The 25,749-nt window shown below is 43.9% G+C and overlaps 1 protein-coding gene across 1 annotated transcript in view; it reads left to right on the top strand.

The window, feature by feature from the left end:
• The window catches only part of RSRC1 (arginine and serine rich coiled-coil 1), a 92,591-nt gene that overhangs the window by 20,664 nt on the left and 46,178 nt on the right, over positions 1 to 25,749 (top strand). The window contains exons 5-6 of the mRNA XM_050308443.1: positions 2,989 to 3,165; positions 23,400 to 23,436. Coding sequence (XP_050164400.1) covers positions 2,989 to 3,165; positions 23,400 to 23,436 — 214 coding nt within the window. The remainder of the gene's footprint in view (positions 1 to 2,988; positions 3,166 to 23,399; positions 23,437 to 25,749) is intronic.

Raw genomic sequence — 25,749 nt, 5'->3', positions numbered from 1 at the left:
TGTAGATCTTGCAAGATACTTTAATAGGAATTAAAGGGGGCTTAGAGAAGGGGGGAGAGGGATTTCACAAGGGCATGGAGGGACAGGACAAGGGGAGGATGGGCTGGAGCTGAAGGAGAGGAGGGTTGGATGGGATATTGGGAAGGAATTCCTGGCTGGGAGGGTGGGCAGGCCCTGGCACAGGTTGCCCAGAGAAGCTGTGGCTGCCCCAGCCCTGGAAGTGTCCAAGGCCAGGTGGGAAAGAACCTCAAAGCCCATCCAGTGCCACCCCTGCCACGGGCAGGGACACCTCCCACTGTCCCAGGTTGCTCCAAGCTCCGTCCAGCCTGGCCTTGGACACTGTCAGGGATGGGGCAAAGAACTTTGTACAGTGATGGAAACCCCATGAAAACTCAGCCTAGGGGGAGCCTGTGGAGCAGAACTCCCCATTTTTGAGCAGATCCTCACTCATGTCCCACTGGTAGTCACATACCTTCCTCCCCCCTGTCCCTGGGACGGGGAACACAAACTGTGTCAGGGGTTTCCTCTTAAGTGTAAAACCCAAAGGGTAAACAGAGGTTTGGGCTCTGAGATAATGAACTTTATGGGCTGAAGGGTTGCCCATGAAACAACAGTGGCAGCTTCTGGAAAGAAAGCTGTTCATGGGTTTGTCAGCGCTCCTCTAAGGACATCACCACAAATTGGATGCAGTAACTCTACTTTTGATTTTTCAAAGCTGTTTTCTCTGTATAAATGTCACCTGCCACTAGTTCTGCTTAGACATGGGGACAAACAGGAGTCTGGGATTGGAGCATCCAGCTAATCTGAGCTGAATTTGGTGTTGTCTGCACCTCCAAAAGGAATATGTGAAATCAAGTTCAGATTTGAGCTGAGAAATTCTCTAGCAATAAATATTTTAGATTCCTCAGTTATTCCTGCTTGAATGGGAATGGTGAATTTGGGGCAGTGCTCTGTACATCTGTGCTGCCTCATCACGACGAAGCACCACCTTTGTGCCAACCAAAAATCAGATTTAACGTCCAGAATAATTTCTTAGGGTCAAAAATTCCTCCACCTGAGGGGCTGAGAAGGAGTGGATAAATGTGCGATGGCATCCTAAAAAAAACCCTTTTTGGGACAGAAAATATTTTCTCTGGTTTAATAACACGCCATCCAGTGGTAATTTGATCTGCTGGACGAGTGTTAATAGTGGGACCGATAATTGGGGATGTGGTGCTGCAAGGTGGCAGCTGCTGAGGGAAACCTGAGCCCAGGGTTGACCTCTGGGCCCGGGGCTGGAAAGCTCCTGGCAGGAACAGGGACATCAACCCCCATGTGCTGGACAAATTCCAGGCTCAGGAACAACATTCTGCCCCAGTGTAATTTACGGCTTCATCTGGAGGTAGAATTTGCTTTTGCTCAGCCTGTTGTTGAGTTTTATTAAGCAGTTGTTGCTTTTGAACCGGAGTGGTTCTTGCCTGTGATTTGGCTTTTAAAGGCCTGGGGAGTTTTGCATTCCAAGAGGTGCAAAAGACTTTTTTTTTTTTAATGCTGTTTTAAAAATTGTCCTTCCCCCCAAGTCCTCTCGTTTGTCCACGAGGTGCCATCAGAACTTCTGTAGAATTGTGGAATCCCAGCATGGTTTGGGTTGGAAGGCCCTTGAAGCCCATCCAGTGCCACCCCCTGCCATGGGCAGGGACACCTCCCATTGACCAGGTCGTTCAGATGTTCATTGGAATAAAAAAATAACACAAACTCCACTGGCTGCTTTCCCAAATCCTCCTTTCCTACTCCTGCAGCATGGAAAAGGAGTATTGATCCATGATAAATTATTCAATAAAATTGAGAAACTCTTTCCAAAAGAAATTCAGGAATAATGAGGAGGCTTTTTTGGATACCTCTAGAAACAATCCTAATACTACTTGATCTTTTTTTTCAATGAAGTTTGTCAGGAACAACATAAACTTATCCCAGAGGAACGAATAACAAGCATGGTTGAGAATGGAGTGTCCTGTGTCCACGTAGGAACTCAGCTGAGTAACCAAAGTTACAAGGAGTAGTAACCAAACCCCAAAGAGATGCACAAACCCCTGCCCCTGGGGGCAGTTTCTTGCATTATTTGGCCTCCAGAGTTGGGATATTTGTATTTTCTAAGTTGACCAAGTCCAGCCATCAGGAGGTTGGTTTGGACACCTCACTTCAGGTTTTTCTGGGTCCTGTTGGAATAAAACAGCGATAATGGTTTTCATATGTAAATGCACAGTAGTAGCTGTTAATTATTTATTTTCCAAGCTGAATTGATCAGAACTCAAGAATTTAAAATCAAATGTTCAAGGAAAAATTTCTTTCATTTTCTTCCCGAATAGCTCCACGATTAATTTGTTGATGGATGAATCCTACACAGTGTGGTTTAAGTTATTTTACGTATTTCTATATATAATATATATAAAATATATATTATAATATATAACATAAAATAGATAATATATATAATAGATAATATACATAATAGATAATATAAATATATATAATAGATAATATAAACTATATAATATATGATATATAATATGATATATCATATAATATACTATGTGATATATAATATATATGATATATAATATATGTTATATAATACATATAATTATATACAATATATAATATAATGTAATATATATGATAGGTAATTTAAAATATATATTATATATGATATATAATTATATACAATATATAATATATGAATATATTTATAATATATACAATAAAAATATAATAATATTTGTTATTCTTCCTTCAAAGTGGAAGGAGGATAAATTACTTTAGATAAGCTGACAGTTTCAAAGTATGAAATGACTGAATGTTTTACATGATGAGTGTGCTGTGTTTATTAACTGCGATGTATCGCCGTGGGACGATGATCCCATGCGGTGTGGGTGGGTGAGATGACGATGTGAGGTGCAGTGGCGGTGCCAGGGGTGATGGCTGAGCTGTGACGCTGTGGGTTTGCTGCAGGTCCAGGTCCAGGGGTGCCCAGCGCTCCTACAGCCGCAGCAGCGAGAGGTCCGGCCACAGGAGGACCCGCAGCGGCTCCCGGGACAGGGAGCGGCGCAAGGGCCGGGACAAGGACAAGGACAAAGCCAAGGACAAGGGCAAAGGGAAGGACAAGGACGTTTCTGGCCCCAAGGCTGGGTAAGTGAAGCGACGAGTGACGGAACGGTAACAACAACCAGGCAGTGGTTCAGTGTCCCTTCACTGCTGGAATCATTCTCCTTTGCAGGATGGGTTTTTTTATAGACTAGGTGGAAATTCTTCAAAATGTTTGGATGGGGGGATTCTTAGGATTTTAAAATGATGGGAATGTGACAATATTTCCCACTAAAGGGTGGTTTAATTTACAGTTCTTTCCCCACAGTGTGAGGGTGGGCAGGCCCTGGCACAGCTTGCCCAGAGAAGATGTGGCTGTCCCAGCCCTGGGAGTCTCCAAGGCCAGGTTGGATGGGGCTTGGAGCCACCTGGGCTGCTGGAAAATGTCCCTGCCCGTGGCAGGGGAGTGGAATTGGATGATCCTTAAGGTCCTTCCAATCCAAAGCAATCTGGGATTTGGAGTATGAGAGGTTTTCTGGGCTCTGTGTAGAAGCTCATCTCAAATCCCACTGGAGTACCAGCAGTGCTCCCTGAGGATCCTGCTGGGCTGTAGGTCCTTTTTATATCAAGGATCAATAGGAGGGAGCTGCAGGAGGAACACAATGCCCAGATAATATTTTTTTAGGCAAGCAATTAATCTTTATGTTTTGATAACTTACAGAATTGCTCCTGCTAAATTTGAAAACCAACTGCCTGGTCTGGGTCGTTCCCAGGGGAGTTGGGACAAAGGGTACAAATTGATATAGAAACACTTTGTGCCCTCAGTCCTTTCCCTCTGAGCTCAGGGGCTGACTTTGGGCAAGGATTCTGCCTTGGAGCACGATCAGACTGCAGAGTGAACCATACCTGGCTGGTGCTGATGAAATCTGTGCTTCCTAAACTTTTCTGAGGGGTCCAACATGTTTCCCAGTTTAATCAAAGAGTGATCAAAGTGTGTCTGTGCCCAGGGTAGGGATCTGAGCAGCTTTGCCCCTTTATTTGTTATGTGTGTTTTGGAAGATTGAGGCTTTGTCAGCACCACTTCAGTGTTTGGGAAAGGCTTTGCAAAGCCACATATTTTGAATACAGAGGAGACAAATCCCTTTGATGGGGTTGTTATTTGAAATTTGTCTATGGAATATTCTGTTGTTGACCCCAGTGAGAGAGAATCAACTGTAGGAACAAAGAGAGTTTCTCTTTGCTTGGTTTGTGCTCCAGGAAAATGAGGCCAGGTGAGATGTTTTCCAGTTGTGTTTTTGTCAGAGGCTTCCTCAGGCCTCCCAAGCTCTCCTTGTCCTTCCCCTGCATCATTTATTTTACATATTTAGTTTCTTTTTGGGTGAAAAGTGTGCAAAAGAAAAGATCTCCTTGGCCAGGTAAACTCTCCTGTCCTTGGGTTATGGATGTAGAGGGAGGAGGGTGGTGGAACACAAACTGAGGGGACTTCTTGCCTGTGTGGTCTGTTGGCTCCTGGAACTTCCCCTTGGTCCCCTGCAGCAGTAGGGAGGTTCCAGGGTTGAGTTGGACCCAGTTTGAACAGGAAAAAACAAGTATTTTATTTTTCCTCCACAGCCTATTCTGCTGTGACCAACACAGGGATGGTGCTGGTTTTCCAGATTGTCATTCCTGGTTTTTTTCTGCAGTCTGAGGAAGAAAATCTAGAGATACAAAATTCCTGTCAGGTGCAGGTTTGGATGTGAAATACTGGGAGGAATCAGTTGGGAGATGTCTGTCCATGTGAATGAATTTCTAGGTCCAGGGTCTAAATCACCAGTGAAAGTGTCATCACTCTGCAGAGCCCTTCCAGAACCTCCAACCTCAGGAATCTGCAGAGGAAACAATCCTCTGACCTCTGTGTTTGGAGTAGATCCTTCCTCAAAGGCACGTCAAGGACCTGGTCTAGTTTTCAGTTTAAATTTATAGCTGTTTGGAATGTATTTATTCAAAATAGCCACTTTAAAGCCATAATGAAGATCATCCCAGAGCCAGATTGTGAGAAGATGGAACATAAATTCTCAGGTGCTGCTTGACTTTATAGTTTAACTTTGCATAAAAGAAGGTATTTCAGTTTGGCAGTGCTGCAGGTTATCTGAGAGTTGTTGTATATTTGGGACTTTACTGTCCCTCTGAAGTGGAGAATCAGACTGCAGTTTTTTAATTAAGGAGCAAATGGTTTTATTTGTTTGTGGCTCATATAAACCCGTGATGGTCTTTTCTGTGCGTGGCTTGGTGTGTGTTTGTAGATGTGAGGGGGAAAGACTTGTGTTTGGTTTTTAATTTGGGCTGGCTTTAGGTTCTTTCAAGGTAGATCTTGTCTTCACAGGAAACATCTCCAGAGAGATTTGAAGACTAAAAAAGGAAAATTACTTAAAAAAAAAAAAAGGTGTCCTGGTTGTTGTCCTTTGGCATTCTCCATTTCAGGGATGATTCTTCACCCACGAGCGCTGAACTTCTGGTCTGGTGGAGATGTCTCAGCAGTTCTGTGGAGATGGGGCTGTGTTACTGCTCTCCTCTCCCAGCCTGAAGTGGTTTCTGGGATGTGCTGTTTGTGCAGCCCTTATGGAGGGAGGTGGTTGGGGAGCTCGTTGGCAGCATCTGACGGTGCCTGGGCAGCAAACCTGGTGGGAAGAGCAGCCTGTCAGGCTTTGAGAGAGAGCTTTGTGCCCACTTAAAATCTAAAGCAGCACAACCTGGGAAAGGTGCCTGAACACAGAATTGATCCACCTTTCAGATGATTGGGCTTATTTCATTTCCAGGGAAGACTCTTTGCCCAGGAAAGCTGCTGACAAGCAGGTAGCAAGAACTGTTCTCAATTAGTCCTCATTCAGCTCCTGCAGTGCTGCTTTTTTTTTTTTCCCTTCCATTTTGCAAAGTCATCCCAACTGTGACCAGTTTGCTTTGGTTTCCTCTCATCCTGGATGTTCAGCCCGTGTTCCCCCTCTTGGTGTGTGCTTTGTATTGCAGTGCCTGGCAGAGAGAGCCTTATTACCTGCCAGGCTATAAAAAAAGGATCAATATGTGATGTGGCTCTTTCCTCAACAACTGCTGTCAGCATGTCTGAAGTGAAAGCACTCCTTGGCCTCCCAGCCTTTCCTGTTCCCCCAGCCAGGTCTCAAATGCTCTCTCTGTGCCTGTGATATCAGTGCTGGTCTCTGGTGGTGCCCTGTGGCTGCAGGGGGATGCTGTGCCTGTTATTGCTCTGCACCACTGTTACACACACATTTTGTAAGTGGTGCCCCTGCTCTGTCCCTGGCACACACACAGGGGGGACTTTCCTCTTCTCAGGCAAGTTTCACAAGTTAATCAGGTTGTTGCCACACCTCTGTAATTTTTACAGGGCTCTTTGTATTTCCTGATACGTCATGAGGTGTTATAAATGGAGTTGATAAAATAAGGACCAATACACATTTTGTGATGAATCATCATCATTGTCTCTGCAAAACTTTCTGATGTATAATCGACATTGGTGTCTGTTTTTTACCAATAACTTCTAGTCTAGTGATTTGGTTTTTTATTCAATTTTTGCTTGAAGGACCCAAAACTTTACTGTTCATTGTTCTGCCACATCAGTTGATCTGTCCCTACATTTGGCTGTCCCTGTCCCTGTTTTTCTTCTCTTGGCTTTGTTTTTCTTCCCCTTGCAAAAATGAGTCTTCTGCAAGAGGAGGAACTCTGGGGTGAAGCAAAAACATGGGTGGCACTGATCAGGAAAGGTCACTGAATGAAAGGACAAGAGCTTTGTCTCTGCATCCAAGGAATGGCACAGGTTGGGATGAATTTCCCTTATCCAGAAGGGGTAGTAATTCTCATGTTAGACTTCTGCTATGGCATTTTGATTGATTATGGGAAAATAAGTCATGGTCTTCCTGGACTTATGAACTTCTGACTTAAAAAAAACCCACTAAAAACTTGTCTATAGGTTGGTAAAGCTGAATGTGCTGTTTGTGTGAGCCATTGAATTTTGATGTTTAAAGTCTGGATTAGCTTAAAAACAGGCAAGTTCTGGAGTTCTGAGACACTTTTCATAAGGCTCCTTGTTCATGGTTGGATTGGGAGGAAAAGCTGCTAAAAGCTTGCTGGCTTTACATAATTTTGCTGGATTTATGGGTTTCATCGTTGCTTCTGCAGTAGCGCAATTTTGGATTACTGGTTCAAGCGATTTTGACAATTTTTAATGGAATAATTTAAGAGCAGCTTCTCAGCTGTTATGAGAAAAGAAGTGGTGACCCATTAATCAAACCTGACCAGTTTAATTTGTGGTGCTTGGTGAGGTTATTGATACATTTGGGCATTGACTGGTTCACAGCTTCTGAAATCCTTAGACAGAATCCCAGAAGGGTTTGGGTTGGAAGGGAATTTAAAGGTTATCTTGTCCCACCCCCTGCCATGGGCAGGGACACCTTCCAGCAGCCCAGGTTGCTCCAGCCTGGCCTTGGACAGGAGGTGGAACTGGATGAGCTTCAAGGTCCTTTCCAACCCCAGCCATTCCATGATGTTGGCAGTTGCTGGCTCTGGGGTGTTGTGGGCACTAAATCCCAGGTGTTTCAGCTGCCTTTGGAGACCGAGAATAACTTTATTGTTTCGAAGTGTGTGAAATGAGTACCTTTTCTTACAGAGTTTGGTTACTAGAAAATAGTTCCCATGTGCAAGGAATGGCAACTGCTGTTTGTTAATGTGGCGAACAGGCTTGTAATAAAAGCTTTCTGTACAAAAAGAGGACTTAAAATAGAGCTGCAGGATAATCAAATTTTATCTTTTATGGAAAGAATCTCTTTTGTCACCTGCCTCCTGCCATGGCCCTAAAAAAGGGTTTTGCCAGCAGGGAAAAATGAGAGGTGGATCTGCCATTGGTTCTGTTATTTCTGACTGCTTTTTAGCCTGAATGGTATTGAGGATGCTGCACACAATTTTCCTAAACCTCCCTGAATCAAGAGTTGGATCCACTGTGGTTTAAGGTTGTATGAGAAGCAGTGTTGGGTGGGAAAAGGAATATCTTTCTTTCAGACCAACCGGTGTCCAGCCACTTCCTCTGACTCCCTGCAGGCTTTGGAGCATCTTTGAGATGTGTTGTTGTGGCAGAGGTGTTACTTACCCACAACAAAAGCAAAATGCCTCCTCTATTTATTCATTCATTCATTCTCACTGCTCTTACCTTCCTTTCTATCTCTCACCTGAAGGCAGAAGCCAAACACGAAGGGAACTGAAGAAGTCACCCTGTACTCGTGGTGGGTCTTCGAGGTGAGGTTTATGCAGACAGGCTGAGTAACTTTGCCTTTCAAAATCCTTATTTTTCTGGAGGCAGAGGAGTTGGGTGGTTTGGGCTGTCCCCACCCAGCTGCTCGGAGGGAGATTCCTGGGAGGATGCGGGACTCGGATGCAGGTGAGCACTCAGGATGGGAGAGGAGGAGCTGGTGAGCTCTGCTGCAGAGGTGCTGAGGTGTTGGAAGGCAGCAGGAAGCAGCTGAGAGGCCAAACGAGGAGAGTTTCCTCTGCAGTGAGTCAGCCAAAGGCTAATGGGAAGCAGAGTGAGGGTTTTCCCTGGAAAGACCTGAGACCTCCAGATGCCCAGAGCAGCTCGAGGGTCACTTGCCTTTGACCGAGATTTGTTGCTATTGTTGTCTGAGCTGTGTTGGCCTTGTTTTGCTTTTTGTTTGCTAAAAATCCCCTTTTCCGACTCAAAAGCCTGGCCAGTTAGTTTAATGGGCTGTGAGGCAGCAGCATATGGGATGATTTCTTTCCCTTTCAGTACCAGACAGCTGGAAAACCCGGTGTGGATGGTACGTGTCTGTCAGCTGTCCAGGAGGTGCCAGAGAACCTCTGAGTCTGGAAAATAAAGAGATTTTAGCCCAGAGTAACCATTTCATTTTCATTCACCGAAGTACTTTCTGTGCTAAGTACAAAAAAATCTGAGTTTTGTGTTCCAATTCTGTGCTTCAGACTGTCAGTTAGTGATGGTTGTTAGATGAGCTTCCCTGCTAAATTCGTGTGCTATGTTGAGGGAATTATGTTTCTCCCTATTTCCAGAAATAGGTTTTGGAATGCATTTGAAGGCAGTATCTTCAAAGACACACATTCTTTTTAAGCTGGTTAAAATTTTCCAAACTCTCCGCTCCTTAAAACTGCCAGCCATCGTGATTGTCCTTTTATAAGGATAGAATTTGCATTATCTTGGGTTTTTTAGTGGAAGCATTCCTGACATACAGGGTGTTCCTGCTGGAAGGGTGTGTTGGTTGCCCACATGTGCAAACACCACGGGCTCTGAATGTAAACACGGAGTTTTGGGGTTTTTTTGGTGTTTTTGGGGTTTTTTTCCACCTTGCACTGGGAGAGCAGCTGACTATTGTTTTAATGGCCTCTCTTAATCTGTGCATGAGGCATCCAAAGGGAATGATCCAGAGCTGTGAAAATCCAGTTAGTGGGAGCTGTAATCTCTTTTACTGGGTTGGAGGAGCTGGAGTGACACCGAGACACCCTGCAGATACTGAGCAGCAGAGATACAGTAATCACCTCGTCCTGCAGCCCAACACCCCAGTCCCAGCAAGAAACCCAGTAAAAACCAAACCTAACCCCACAAAACGACCTTGTCGGAGCAAAACAGCCCCCACCAAAACACAGGCTGTTCCTAGGTAAAGTTTAATTTCACGCTGAAGGATTAAACTCCACGTTCCACCTTGTTTTTTGGGTAAAGAGTGTTTTTTCTGGGATGGAACTTGCCTGCTATCGGCATTATAAAACATCCATTGCTTTTGATTGGGAAAGGAAGGAGGAGCAGCTGTGTTTGAAGGAAGTATTTCTAATACTGGTCTAATTTTGGGTCTTTTTGTTATTTTGAATTGTAAAATAAGGTGAAAAACTTAAATGAAATCATCTAAATTGTTGATTAGTGACAGGACTAGAGGAGATGGTTTTAAATTGAGAGGGGAGAGATTTGGATTAGATATTAGGGAGAAATTCCTCCCTAGGAGGGTGGGCAGGCCCTGGCACAGGGTGCCCAGAGCAGCTGTGGCTGCCCCATCCCTGGGAGTGTCCAAGGCCAGGCTGGACAGAACTTGGAGCAGTCTGGGATAGTGGAAGGTGTCCCTGCCCATGGCAGGGGGTGGGACAGGATAACCTTTAAATTCCCTTCCAAGCCAAGCCCTTCTGGGATTCTGTGATTTGCTTCCAGGCTCTGGTTTCATCCTTGGCATCTCCTGGTAGGACTGGGGAGATCCAGAGGCAGCGTTTTGGCTGTGCTGGGGATTCTCCTGGATCCCGACTCGCTCCTCGTCTGCTCCCAGCAGCTGAAGTTCTTGTAAGACAAGGCCCATTTAATGGTGAATTATGTTGGGAATGATTTTTCCCTGGGCTGAAATGGAAGCACAAGAGCAGTCCATTCTCTCCAGATGGATTAAGGAATTGATCAGCGAGGTCTGACTTGGCTGCTCAGATCAGAACCTTTTGAGGCTGCTTAATGGGATCATGTCAGAGAGGGAAAAGGGGGTTTTCCATTGATCCTTCCAGGTGGACATTGCCCTGTGCTTTGAAGAATATTATGGAAATACAGACAATGGATTTATAGGAGATGGTTTAGCAGAGTGATTGGGGGGTTCTGTCTCTGCCATCTCCCTTTTCCTCTCTTATTTCCTCCTTTTTTCCACCTTGTGAAATTAAAAACCTTTCTTTCCTGGCCACATGAAATAGTGTTTAAAAAACCTGGATGAAATCTTGGGTAACGTTGCCACGTGAGTTTCTACTGGGATTTAATCTATGGCAGGCCCTCTGGAAGTCAGGAGCATGAAGAGGAGGAAGGAGTTTATATGGGAGTGGGAGCCATTAAATCTTATTTCAGAGGTCACAGTGTGCTTTGTATTGAGGAGGACAAAAGATTACAGTCCACCAATTAATTTGTTTAAAGCACCAAAAACAAGCTTTAAGTCCCAGAGCTTCTTGGAAGCTCTTTCCATGAGCTTTAAAGGTGGGGTGAGAGAACTCTGCTCTCGAGTAACACCTGTGTTGATATTAATTGGAAACATTGGAGGGTTTACTTGCTTATTTATAATAAGGTGCAGATTAAACAATAGTCACAGAAGCTCAATGTTGAATGTTCCATATTGCACTGTGTTAACTTGGAAATGTTTTTCTCCTCCCACCAACTCTCCTCAGTTGTTTTTTCATCATGTAAAGACTGTAATATATAATTATAAAATCCTGACAGATTTTAGCTCTTGTTGCTGTGTTTGAGTTGTGGCTTTTGGCAGCTTTTCCTGGCACTGCAGTTTAACCTTCAGTCCTTTTCAGTGGTGGAAAAGCTGTGGGATGAGCCCAGGACATGGGGGGTTCCTGGGCACCAGGGCACATCCCTCTCAAGCCCATCAGTCTCGACTGTAACTCCAAACTGTGAGTGATTTCAAAGGGAATTTTGTGACTCAGCTGTGCCTCGAGTGTGTCCAGCAGGGAAGGTGTTGGGAATTAGTGGGGATGGGTATAGACGATATTTTCAAAAATATTTTTGCCCTTAGAGCTTTCCAAAGCTCTGTCTTTTCAACAGTTCTGAAAATTTGCCTCGCCTTGGGTAAATGATCCTTCCAGTGAGATCCTGCTGTAGGGGAGCACTTCCCTTTTCCTTCCACGACACCTCCTCACCTGGATAACACGCAGGGAAACGCTTCCTTCAGACCCTGTGGGAACAGGCGTTTTGGGAGCACACACCTGATCTGGGCGTGGCAGTTCTCCCACACACATCCCAGAGACATTTCCTTCTGCCAGGAGAAGTGAGGGGCTCAGTTTTCCAGGCAGCATCATCCTCCCTCTTCCTGGTGTGCCTTTAATCCCACGCTGGGTTTGTGTAATGCAATAGAAATGTTGCTAACGTGATTAGACTTTTCTATCTTATTAGCTCCAATACTGAGCACAATAAAATGGAAAACTGTTTAAATGTTATGTTTAAGTGCTTGAGATAAGAGTTCTTGTAAATGAAATGTGATTACATTTCTGTAATAGATCTTCTCTGTCTGCTCGGACTTTGTTGAGCGATGTGTAATTCTTTGGGGATTGCTGGTTCCCAGTTTGATTTTTGCTCTTTTTTTTTTTTTTTTTTCTTTTTAAGAAATGTTACCCAGCAGACAATGAGCAGAAATCTGTTGCAAGCCCAGGGTTTCCTGTCTGAGACAGCAAACCAGGGCTCCACAGTTTTCTTTGTTGATAACCAATTTGAATTGAAGATAATTCCCCAACATCACCTTGAATTTCCATCTGTGTAACCCCGATGTTCTTAAGCGTTTTGCATTTACCTAATGCTCTGGGCTATTTTCCCTGAGCATGTATGGAAAACTGGGACTATCCTCCAACTGGAGATGATATGAATAACAATTGTTTGCTGATCTTCCCCTGTATCTCCCTGGATAACCTGCAGCCTGCAAAGGCTGAGGAAGTGGCAGATAGCTTTTGTCATCCCTTATCCGGGCTGTACACTTGTAAGGAAGAGCAGGGATAATCGCCTAAATCTAATTAGGGGTTAAAAGAGGCCATGACTGTGATGTGGCAGTGAGACACCTTACTGTAGCAATCCTGTTTGCATTAGAAAAATAAGGTTGTCATATTGATTATTCAAATGAGCTTCCATTGGCCATGGCTCAATGGCTGCGTCGCAGCTGAAGCACTCGCAGGTCCCAGCTTTTCAGAGGAGACCCACGCTCCGAGCATATTTTATGGGCTGCCTCCTTTTTGCTCCTTTAAGGGCTTTAAAACTGGGGCTGGGGGAGTTTTGTGGGGAGGCTGGAGGGTTTAAGTGGCTGCTGGAAAGTGGAGTGGAGTGAGCTCTGCTGGGCAGGGCAGCGAAGGCCGATGAATCAGCTCCGCGTCTCTTGCCGAGTGATCGCACTCAGGTCAATCCCACATCCAAGAGACAGACCATTCCCTTGGCTCTGACTCTGGGGTCTGTGTATCTCCCTGGTGCTGGTGGGCTGTTCTGGTCTCTCAAACGTTTCTGAGGACTTGGCTTTGCATCCTTCAGCAGTCACTTCTGCCATCCCACGAGTGGGTGAGATGCTGCAGACACTGCTAATTCCAGCCTTCCTCCTTCCTCACCGTGGGTGACGTGAGTGCCATACACAGACTGGCCAGGAAAGCCTTTATAAAGACCAATTTTTAATTCTCATAAAATTTTTTTGGTGCTTTTTTAGCACACCAAGAAATACGTGCTGGGCTCTGTCAGATGTACAAAGACCGGACGTTTTACTGATGTTTTATCCTTGCTCTGTGCAGCTTCTGTCATTAAGATGTACAAGGAAGAGTCCACCTTAAATCCCAGATGTCAGACAGAGTTTGCAAATTTTTCTCCGTGGTTGAGATGATTTCACCTGTTTTATGTACAGTTTGAACGTTGTTGTTCACTTCAGGTGCTGGCAGCGCTGTATTTCTTTCTGCTGCTGGGTAAAAATACGTATAGAGAGAACTAAACTCTTCTTCCCCTCTGTTGCACACAGGTACAAGGTTTTTAACTTGATTTTTAATTTTTTTTGAGTTGATTCTCCCAGTTTCTTCCACCCTCTGCAGCTGGTGCTGGTGTAACAGTCACCCATCCTAACACCTGGTTGAGTGGAAGCCACAAGGACCCAGGGGAGGGTATATATGTCTATATTTCAATGTTACATGTTATTTCTTTACGTTGTTGGAACATCCTGGCCTGTTTTAAAGGACTGCAAATTATTATGCGCAAACATTCCCGGAACTTTCCAGTATCTTGCTGGAACAGAAAGTCAAGCAGTGGCTTATCCTGTCACCCATTGTGTGAGGGGCCACTCGGTCCTGGGCATTGTGCTGAACCCCCTGAATGTGTTTGATTTCTTGGAATGGTTCCAGCTTCTGGCACTCCTTTGCAAGACACCGTAATTTTGTATATTAAAATTGCAACTTTCAGGCAAAACTGAAAATCTGGGAAAAGCCAGTGTAGGAGACTTTTTATTTTTTCCCCAGCAGTATCAGTGTGCTGTTTCTGTAGATCACTCTGTGATTTTGCACAGTCATTCTGTGTTATGAGTTTATTGTATTATTTTTATTTAAACCTGACTTTAATCTCTCTCAGAGCAGAGGCACTCAATGTTCTCCACCACCTTCTGATCGTAGTTAGCAAATGATTAATCTTGTCCTGATTAACATCAGCGAGACTGTCTGGGATGCATTTCTTAAAAAAGAGGGAAATAAGAGAACTATGGACAGTGTTGAAATAAAGTAAGGAAAAATCCCTAATTCTGGGAGCACACAGAGAGGCAAAATGTTCTGTTTGGTGAAGTGGCTGCTCCTCTTTGAGCAATGATAAAAGCTTGGTTCACACAGCACTGGGACTGACTCCCTGACTTGCTTTGCTGTGAAAAAAAGGCATTTTCATGTAAACCCAACCCAGGTAAAGCAAACCCACTTCGGGCTTGTCTTGGGGCATCTGGTTCAGGAATGGTTGGACTCGGTGACCTCGGTGATCGTGTGAGAACCAGAGGAGGGGCAGGATGGACACACAGAGCCTGGGAGGGGGGGTCAGTGGAGGTTCCACTGTCTCCTTCCTAAGTGATGTGAACTGAGCTAAAAATACAGGGATTAAGGCAACTTTTATGGACCAACAGACATCTCACTCTGATTTATTTCCCCAGAGAAGACCAAAGAGCAATGCTGGGAACTTGAAGCAGACTTGGATGGGGGCTGCAGTTTTTTGGTTGGGCTTGTAAATCCAGGTGGTTGTTGGAGATTTGCGGGGTTTTTGCAGGTTAGGAATTCTTTTCTGTGCCATCCACGTTCCAGGAAGGATCTGACCACTGATTTGTTCAGGTTTTTTTTTTGTGGAATGTTTCATTTCACCTCTAAGATTTGCAGGTCCAACAGGAAGTGCTGTTTTTAATCCTCAAGCTTCAAATTGCTGAAGATCCAAGTTCCCTTGGAGTCTGCCATGTCCATGGTACTTAATTTCTTCAGGAATCTCTTGGCTTTTATTTAAAAAAAAAAAAAACCTTTGAGGGGAAATCTTGGCTTTTTTGTGGGAAACCTTGGCTGTAGAACGAGACATGTCTTATATTTTTGTCTTTTTTTTTTTTTACCCTAATTTTGGTCCAGTTGGTGGCAAATCAATAACGTGCAATACTAATTATTTTGATTTCACTGAAGAAATGCCCAAATCTAAAATGCTTAGCAAGATTCTAGTGGAAGGTGTCCCTTGGAACTGGGTTGGTCTTTAAGGTCCCTTCCAAGCCAAACCACACTGGGATTCTGTGATTTCTGGTCTAGACACTGGACTTGCTCTGGGAAGTGGTGGGAATGAGAAGAGCCAAATAAAACAGGTGATGTTGGTTTTTCGTGGCAGCAAAAGGTTAAAAGGATATTATTGAAAGCAAGGGAGTCAAATGAAATAAGACCAATGTGGTGTGGTAACAACTTAAGAGGGAAAGAAACGTGAAGCCCAAAGGAGGAAGGTGAGGAAAAAACCCAAATTAAACTAATTCCAGCTCACTGGAGTCAGGGAGGAGATGGACAGGGATCACTAAAGTGGTGATCTCTTTTAAAGCGCTTCCAGGTGATTTTTGTCACTCTCTGTTTAGGCTTGGGTTTGGTCAGATGTGTTTGAGACTTGGAATGGATTTTTATTTTCATTTAATTTTGATGAAATGTTATTTCTTTCCCTTTATTTGTGGCCAAGGAACTAATTTCCTCTCCAGCCTGACCAGCCTTGCCTTTGTAAATTTTACAAATTTCTCTTGCAACGCAGCCCAGCGTGGAAGTTGTTGGGAGGAGATACAAATACAAATACAACTTCCTGACTGGAAGTTAGACTGGACTTCTTGGAATGGCTGTTTTACAGAAACCAGGAGACTGCCAAAGGATTTCTTTAGGGCTACAAAAAAAAAAAAAAAAAGTTTAATTGTGAAATAAAGCCTGAAACTCAAATCTTTTATGACCAGAAATTCTAAAAACTCTCTTACTGGGGGAGTGGAGGAGATGAAAACTAAATATCCTGAGATCAAGTAGATCTTTTCAGGAGAAGGAAAATGTTTACCTTGTCTAGGAATGGAAAGCTGTCTGACATATTTTAAACATATTTTAAACATCTAGAGTCTATTCCAAGTGTCTCCCTGTCCCTCAGATGAGAGAAGTTCCCAGAGTGCTGCTCTTGCCTTAATGTCACGATGAAAACCTGGAACTACCTTTGCTTCATCTTTGGCTTTAAAATCTGGGACTGTTGGGTCCTCCTGGTCCTTCCCCTGAGCTGGGGAAATCAATCAGCTCTTGCTTTATTGCTCCTTATTTAATGAGTTGTTTGTTTTCCAGGGTACCAGTGTCCTGCTGCTGCTGGCTGGACAGGGAGGAACCCCATCCTTCCTTCAAGGACCTTCCAAGGTCCTTCCAAAGTCTGGGAACTTTTATTTTTTATTTTACATTCTTTATTTTCAGGAAGCAGGGACAGTGGGGACAGCAAAACCAACTGTGTTTTAGTGCTGCACAGATAAAGGCACAGCAGATTTGGGTTTGTTACTGTGTTTGGTTTTTTTTAATTATAAGAACATCTCTGTGTTTAGAACCTTTGAAGAAACTTGTGAAGTGCAAAGAACAAAACCAAAGCTGATAAATTCTGGTGTTCAGATTTCCCACAGAAGAAACCCTTAATTTAAAGGAGTATTTGCCTGAGGGGCAGATGGAAGGAGTTTGTCTGACTTGTGGTGATGGGTTATAAAGACAAACAAAACTCTTAAGTTATGCAAATAGGATAAGAAGTGGTGGGTGAGGTGAGTCTCTGAGTTTGAGAAAAGTGATCTCTGCTGGATAAAAAAATAAATTCAAAATATGTCCAGCTGTATTTGCCAGTGGTTGTGGGTAGCAGACCCAAGGCTGGACAAGCTGAACTCAGTTCAGGTATTAAATACAGATATTAGCTTTGTTCTGGGGGATTAAGGAAAGAAAGGAACGAAAAAGATTTGTGATTTGTTTCCAAAGTTAATATGAAAGCTTTAAATTGCCACTGTAGAATCATTAAGGCTGGAAAAGACCTCCAAGATCATCAAGTCCAACCTTTCAATAGCAGAATGAGCATCTGCACAACATAACCAAGGGTTTATCTCACAGTGTGAATTTTGAGCAATGAGCCAGAGCAAGAAGTGTTTTACTCACAGAGATTGGTAGAAAGTTGGGTGCCAGCAGAGAAGTTTGAAGTGTTTAATGAAGTTCTATGAGATTTTCTCCTTTTGGGAAGAATTCACAGTGCAGTCTTAAGAAAGAATTACAAACAATGAATGCAGATAAGTTGGAGATTGCCTGGTCTCCAAGGCAGGTGCCTTTGGTTGGGAACTCTGATTGAATATTTAATGAGGAGCTGGTTAATGTTTCCCTAAGCACAATTTTCATGAGCACTTACTATTTTTGACAGGTTTCTACTGAATTTGGGCAGAGATGGAGCCGTTCAAGCACGGTGCTGTCTCAGTGTGGTGTAAAGTATTTACCAGAGATTATTCCAGAGCTTGGTTAATGTGCACAGATAGTTCAAAAAAACCTACCCCCAACTAACCCCAAACTAAACAGGCTTGAGGTTTCCTTGTGGGATTTTTTTTTTTTTATCACCAGACTGAGGGCCTGAAGGAATAGAGGAAGTGAATGGCCACCAATGTATCCAAATATCTCATTTTGCCTCCGAGCAAGTGCCGGCAGATAAATGCCCATAAAGGGATTTCTTCCTTAAGCCCCATGGATTTTTTTTTTTTTTTCCTTTTTTGCAACTTTTTGTGTGAGTTAGAAATGAAAACCATTCATCCAGTGCCCCAAAGAAGGGCCTTATTGAATGGAATAACAGTGTAATGTACCATTGAAGGCAGGATTGAAAGTGATTATCTTGTTAACTCTTGACAGTTCCCGCCAGCTTGAAATAGAACTGGCAGCTTGATTTGCAAATGAATTAGAGCTTTTTCATTTGCTGCCAGGATCATCTTTTTATATTCTGATATGACAGATGCTATGTTCCAGCCCTTTGTTTCCCCTCACTTTTCTACTTGCGAACCAAAAACAAAAGATTACGATAGTCATTTTATTTGCATCTTTTTCTCTGGGAGTTTATTCTTTGTCTGGAAGTTTTTAAGCTCAGATTTTTGTTGTTGTTGTTGTTGTTGGAGAATAGCATTGTTCCCACGGAATAAAATTTCATTAGGTTAAGTACAGTAGTAATTGGGTGAATGAGGGGGATTTGGAAGCTTTCAGAAAATGGAAAATTGATTGTAGTCAAATTGTTTTAGTGCTTAGAACGTTTAAATTTCCTCCCTGCCTCGCGAGTGTTCCTCGGGAGCTCCCGCTCTCAGTGTTTATCCTGCCAGTATGCAAACACAAATACATGTGTAATTAGTTCCAGGCTTAATGCTGATCAACTGTGTTTATATTCCAGAGCCATCCAAACACAGATGGGAAGGTGCTGGGTATGGTAATTACTGTGCACTCTTTCTGTGTTCCTCATTAACCTGTAACACTCGCTACTAGTCCGGAGAGTTTTTCCCTGTAGTTGTGCTTCCCGACATTAAAACTTGCAGGGCTTTGTTTAATATTCAGCCCAGCGTTCTGGGCATTTACAAAGCTGGGCTTTTTGCTACTTTTTTTCTAATCTGGTTTGTACTTTGAGGCTAATTAGCAACACTTCCGACCAGCGCTGCCGGGCCGTGCTGGAAATGTTTCCCTCCACTTTCACCTACAGGATGTGTTTTAATTGAGTATCTACAAAATGATATTACAGGGAAGGTAAAGCAGGCCAAAGTTGTCTAATTTACTGAAGGCTGGTTAACACAATGACATTCCTGATGCTTAATTATTTGTGTTTGCTGGGAATGCAGACAGGGATGAGCGAGGTTTGGCTCCGTGTGAAGGGAACCCCGAGCGTGGAACAGGGAGGGCAAAATCCACCCACCCAAAACCCAGGGGAAAAAGCCACCAAACCTCACTCCACATATGGAAACTCCAGGGAAAATCAAGGGGAAAAACCAATCAAACCCCCACTCCACAGTGGAAAACTCCAAGGATTTGCATCTCCTGAGGTCCTTGGAATTGCCAGGTTTAGTGAGGAGTGGCTTGAACTGGTGTCCAGGATAAAGAAACCTGCTTTGGTATTTCCATATCTGACATGAAGTCTTGATAAGACTGAATCAGGTGATTTTGGGGAGTTATTTTGGCTGTTATTCATCTGAGAAATACATGCAAAGGAAAGGAATATTTTTGTAGGGTGTATTTGGAAATACTGGTTCTATCAACACTCTGTTTTGGTGTTCCCCCCTCTGTTTAGTTTCAGTATTTATTTCAGTTGCATAAAACCTTGGATTTTACTCTGGCAGCCGGAGTTATATATAAATATATATTTCCCCCTCTTGAATATTTGATAAGGTCTCTTGGGCAGCGATTTTCCTTCTCTCCAGGATAACATATTATGGAAATTGTTTCACCTTGTGTCCTGTTTGAAGTCCCTGGTTTTAGCATGATTCAATTTACCTTTCTTTATATTCCACCGAGTTCCTGGGCAGTCCCAAGTTACTCCAATGTGTTTGTGTAGGGGGTGACTTCTGCTTTTTCTAAATGACCTGCATATGATCTCCTTGAGTCTTTATGGCATTGAAATTTAAATTTATTAGCAATTGGCCAAACCAGGCCAGCTCTCAAGGTGGGTTTCACGTACTCATCCCTTTTTGCTTTCCTTGTATTGGTGAGTGTTTAATACCTTGTCACCTGCTGAAGTTCCTGAAGAAGCTCCTGAAGAGATTCAGCTGTTTGGTTTGAGGTTGTTTGTCTAGAATAGTAGATAAACATCTAAATAATTGATCTAAAATGGTAGATAAAAGGGGGGGATCGATAACACACCAAAGAAAAATAGGAGGTGTGGGGGCTGCTCAGAGGAAGATTTGTAGGGAAGGCTGAAGGTTGAGGTGAGGATAAAGAGAGGAAAACGTGAGGTTGCTCCAGGAACACCTTCTGCTGTGAGGCTCTTCATCCAAGAGGAATAGTGAGACAAGAGGTGATTATTCCAGGTGACACCTGGCAGATTATTGACAGCATTGTCGTGGTGTGCTCGTGGAACCATCCAAGGGAATTGGAAGGGCCAGAGAGCTCTGGGAGGATTATCCATGTCCACCTGGGTGACATTCCTGGTCACACCTGCCAGGCTTGGGAGGGGTGGAGTGAACAGGTCCCCTTTGGAGGGGTTGGTGACCCCAAACGCTGTGTGTGACCTTCCTCCTGCAGCTCCTGGGTAGTGCTGGGGACCTGGGGGGGGTTCTGCCAAAGGCCTGGCTGATGAGGAGGGGATTTATTGATCTGAGGGGCTGAGTCAGACACTGGGATGTCCAGGGGGCACTTGAGGCCACTGGGACTGGTGGGGCTGGAGCAGCTCCCTGGGAGGGACCTGAGGGACTGGGGGGGCTCAGCCTGGACAAGAGGGGGCTTTGGGGCAGCTCGTGGTACCCACCAGCCTGAGGAGGAGGGAGGTCACCAAGGAAGGGGGTTTAGGCTCTTTGGAGTGGTTTGTGATGGGGGGGAGAGGATGCAAAACAAGTGTTTGGAGCAGAGGGAAAGCAACAGATGCTCCCAGTGAGGACACTGGATCAGCAGGACACATTCCTCCTGGAGCTGGCCTTCCAAGTTCAGCTGGATAAGACTCTGCACCCTCCAGGGGCCCTTCAACCCAAATTATCCTGCAATATCCGTAGGTACAGATAATCCATAGAATTATTCCATGGCCTATGGGTTCAAACCCAAAAACCATGGCAAAGAAAATGTGTCTTAGTTCTGCAGTTCCTGGGGGAAACTGCTATGAATTTGCTGAAAAGTAAAATTTATGTGATATTGCAGGCTATTTTATAATACCTAAATTTGGATATTTTGAAGATATTGCACATTTTCCCTTGATTAATGGTTGCTTTGATATGGGGATTATTTTTAGGAACATGAGTATATTCCAGATTAAAATCATGACTTCCAACAAGTGCTAGTGAATATTTTTAATTTAGTAGACTGGCAAAGAAACCAGAACCTGTAAGTTAACAACACTTCAAATAGTTACCTGCTCTGGATTTAAGTAATCCCAGTCCTGGCTAAATTTAGAGAATCCCAGAATGGTTTGGGTTGGATGGGACCTTAAAGATCCTGGAAGTTGCTTAATTGAATTCTTGGCTTGTTGCTACAGGTCCCCCATGCCCACGATTCAAATGGAGCTGGAATTTCTTCCCCTGGTGATTCTGAAACATTTGGATTAGCCTGAGTGTTATGTTTGCTGGTTTAATGTCTGATTTTAAATGCTCATCAGCTGGTATTTTACAGCAAAAATCCTGGCTGTAGTGGGGAAACACCATTCCAGAGCTTTGTGATGGAAAAAAGGAAAACTCCAGAATAAAATCAAACTTGTCTAGTGAACCAAAAAAAAACAAACAAACTGTGGGGCCCTGGGAATGGTATGAAAGGCAAATGTGGACCTTGGTGTGTGGAGTAAACAGCAAAATGGAGTAAAACATTATTACTGATGGTGGCATCAGATTGCTAAAAGTCTGTGGTGTTCTTTTATCTGAGTTTTGGAATACTGGATGTGCACAAAGCTGCTCTTGGCTGTTATTTGTGGTGATTTATGGGTTAAGATATTCTGCAGCCATTAAAGGTGAGGCCATAGGTCTGGTCATGCAGAGGGAACGTGTGGGATGGAGGATGGATGGGACTCCTATTTGTATAATATAAATAATATAATTGGATAATATATCTAATTGTTTGATATATTGTGATCTATTGCTTAACTAAAAGATCAGGTGCTGCTGTGGCTTCGCTGGTGGCTCATTGATCCCCAGCAGCCTCTGGCTGGGAAGGGTTTTCATTGGAAGTGACAGGTGCCCCAAGGTTTATTTAGGACAAGCTCAGCCTTGTCCTGGTTAGTTTGATAATGTTTTCCTTATGGATGTTCAACCAGTGCATTTCCTGTGTTAGGGCCTCGTGTTACACCAATATTCCTGTCTGTGCTGCCTCAACTACAAATTGGATGAACAGCCAGTGACACTTTTTCAATATTATTACATTAAACCAAGTGGATTTTGATTGATAACCTAATATTCAACTAATGCAAAGCATCAATCACGGCAAGTATATTAATTATTTAATATTGCAGCCTAATTCAGGAATCGATGTGCTGCAGGAGGGGAAGGGAAACTCGCTGTTCCCACAAGGCTTGAGACAGGGGATGATTAAAAAAGGACCCCCCCCAACCCCTGCTGTATTGGTTCGATACAAATCTTTATTCATTTGCCAATAATCTCCTCGCATTTTCCACTTCAGGATCTTTTTTTTTATCAGTTTTGAGGCCTCTGATTGAATGAAGTGTGTTCTCAGCACGGGGCAGGGGGAGCTGGATGACTGGGAGCTCCTCCTGCCGTGTCCTGCTCCCAAATAATCCAGTCCTTAAAGGCCTTGAGCACCTGAAACACAGAGCAGGGAATCCTGGAATGCTTTGGGCTGGGATGGATCTTAAAGCCCATCCAGTGCCACCCCTGCCATGGGCAGGGACACCTCCCACCAGCCCAGCTCGCTCCAACCTGGCCTGGGACACTCCCAGGGGATGGTTTTGGAAGTGGGCAGCACCTGGAACCAGTGGATTTTGAAGCCAGTCCCTGTTCAGTGGTTTGAGATTTGGAGACTTTTCATTTGTTGACATCTTTTTTTCTTTTTTTTCCTGTAGCAGGACGTGGTGAGGATTAATTTTCCCTCTAATTCCTGCTTTTCAGCGTTTCTCCTTTGATAGTTGGGTCCATTCTCTTTGCAGCTGCCTTTATGCAACGTTCCTGCTCATTTTCTACCTGTGCATTTGGATTTTTTCCAGCTGCCAGGAATCAAATGCAAAGTTGCAGCGTGGCTGCCACGACCCCAGAGCTAATATACAATTCATTCACTCCATCACCTTGTAAATGGGCACAGAATTTTATTATTCAAGCAGTGGCAAAGCAGGACCAGGAGCCACCAAATGTGGGCTTGATAAATAGCCCCATGCCCTGTCCTGGTGGAATATTTCCAGTAGAAACAGTGGGATAATTACATTTAAAATGTTGTTTGTTTTTTTTTTTTTAAATGCATGTCCTGCTGCAGTTTATAGCAATTTAAAGGCAGGTAATGTTTGAGGGTTTAAATAATTAAGATGATCAATATTTTTTAGGCATTGCAAGTAAATATATTTATTAAAAGTAAAAATTTTCCATACTCAAGTAATTACACAGCTTTACCATCTCCCAGTTAAACATAAATCGTTGCAGACAAGGGTTTAGCAACTGTTTAGAACTTTTGTTCTTCTGTTACAGGGACTCTGGAAACATCAAAGCTGGATTAGAACATCTGGTAAGTTTTAATTTTCTCTTGAACATTTGCATCATCTTTGATATCTGCATTCCAAATGAACACTTTTGAATGAGCTTTGAATACCTTGAATTGAGAAAGTCAACCATTTCCCAGAGGGTCAGCCTACTGTTATTATGTGAAGGCACTCACATTTTCATTTATCTCCCCATTTCAAGGGAATTTTAATTTTTTTTAAATTACTTTTTTTTGATGTAGAGATGAAATGAACGGGACTACAATCCTTGGATTGATGATTGCCTTCATTATAAACAAAAAATTGTTTGGTGTTGGATTTTTGGCATATCCTGATCTGAAAACAACAAACTTGTGATTAAAAAAAAAAAAAAAATTTAAAAAAAAAAAAGAAAGGGAAAGAGCCAGAGACACAATCAAATATTCCATGCATAAATATGGTGTGTTTTAGTCATTTGGAGGCTTTGAAAGAAGTGCACAGCTTTGTGTTTTCTCTTGTCTTTGCTTTATGAATAATGGATCGGCTTAAATTCCATTCAGTGCCGCAGCAGCAAATAATAATTGAGGTGCAAAATGTTTTTGGGTTAAGTAAACATATTAAACCAAGTGATGGCAAGCCAGGCTTAGCATTAAAAACCCATCAGTTGATCAAAACTGGAGGAAATGCAATATTGTCACAAGTCAGAAGCTGGTTGAGCCTCGGCTGGTTGTACCAGCAATCCCTGGAACATGAAATAGTTCATTTAAACAGGTTCTTAAATCCCATTAAATTAAAATATTCGCTATTAACGGCACGTCTGGCTCAGTCCAGCGTTCAAACTGCTGCTGAATTTTGTCGTGGAGCGTCTAAAGCGTCCGTCCTGTTCCATCCTGCCGTGAGAAATCAAACCTGGGTGCCCCGGGGGGAAAGGGATGTGTCTCCTGGCACAGCTGTCAACAGCTGCCCTTTGTAAATGGTGGCACCTGAAACGTTCTCCTGCCGCCAGGGTTTGAACCTGCAGATGGAATAAAGAGCCCAGTTCTTAGAGCAGTTGGGAAAATTCGTCCTGTTTGCTGCTTCCAGGGGTGTTTCACGTGCAGCTTGGATCTCTTCAATAAGTTTTGGGAGTGTTTCGTTGCTCTGCTGGTGTCAGGGAGCTGTAATCCCACAGGTTCCTGGGGTGTTTCTCGTGTGTTCTCAAGTGCTGTGCCTTGACAGATGAGCTGGGGCCTGGTCTCAGTTGGGGTTTCTGTGACAGCCTGAGCTGCAGGGCTGATTTATGACAGCACCTCACACCTGGAGGTGGGGAGGAAGAGGCTCTGGGGGTTTGGAGTGGCCTGGGGAGGTGGGGGTCAGGAATAGAGGTCATTGGTGTGCAGGGTTTTGATGGGATGGGGACAAAATGTGCTGGAAAGATCCTCTGCAGAGCGCTGGTACCTGAGCTGCTTTACATTTAATGTGAGGGGTCTTAAAACCCATCCAGTCCCACCCCTGCCATGGGCAGGGACACCTCCCACCAGCCCAGGTTGCTCCAACCTGGCCTTGGACACTCCCAGGGCTGGGGCAGCCACAGCTTCTCTGGGCAACCTGTACCAGGGCCTGCCCACCCTCCCAGCCAGGAATTCCTTCCCACTATCCCATCTCTCCCTGCCCTCTGGCAGTGGGAAGCCATTCCCTGTGTCCTGTCGCTCCATCCCTTGTCCCCAGTCCCTCTCCAGCTCTCCTGGAGCCCCTTTAGGCCCTGCCAGGGGCTCTCAGGTCTCCCTGGATCCTTCTCTTCTCCAGGGGAACCCCCCCAGCTCTCCCAGCCTGGCTCCAGAGGGGCTCCAGCCGTGGGGCATCTCCATGGCCTCCTCTGGACTCCTTCCAATGGAGCAACCAGAAAAAAAACCCCTCAAACCCCAAAGAACCAAAACCCCAAACAGAACAAGCCACTCCTTTATTAAGTGTTCACATTTTGCTAAATGTTACTTCTTTACTGTTAAAATTTATTTCCCAGCTTTCAGTATTTTGTTTTTCTGGAGTTTGATTTCAGTGTCCCCTCTCCCTGATTGTCTCAGTTCCCAGTTCTGGTGGTCACAGCTTGGTGGTCCCTGACCAGCCCCTGGACAGGGATGTCTGAGAGAGTTGTTGGCTTTCTAATGAGCTGTAAAACCAAGCAGCCAATTATTTGTGCTCACAAACAATTAATTAACGCTCTTAATAGGAATAATTGTGTTTATCTTGCTATACTGGCAAAATTCCATGCTGGTCAATTATACTCTGCAGGCTGGAATTGTCTCGTACTGTAGCAGTGTCAGGGTGAAGGGAGGGGTGGGATTTTTTCCTGTTGAAAGTGGATTATTTGAAAACAAACTATT

This window comes from Myiozetetes cayanensis, unplaced genomic scaffold, assembly GCF_022539395.1.
Source record: "Myiozetetes cayanensis isolate MyiCay16 unplaced genomic scaffold, myiCay2020 scf13, whole genome shotgun sequence".
Classification (NCBI taxonomy): domain Eukaryota; kingdom Metazoa; phylum Chordata; class Aves; order Passeriformes; family Tyrannidae; genus Myiozetetes; species Myiozetetes cayanensis.
The sequence above is the reverse complement of the archived record's forward strand: the minus strand, read 5'-3'. Positions and strand labels throughout refer to the sequence as shown.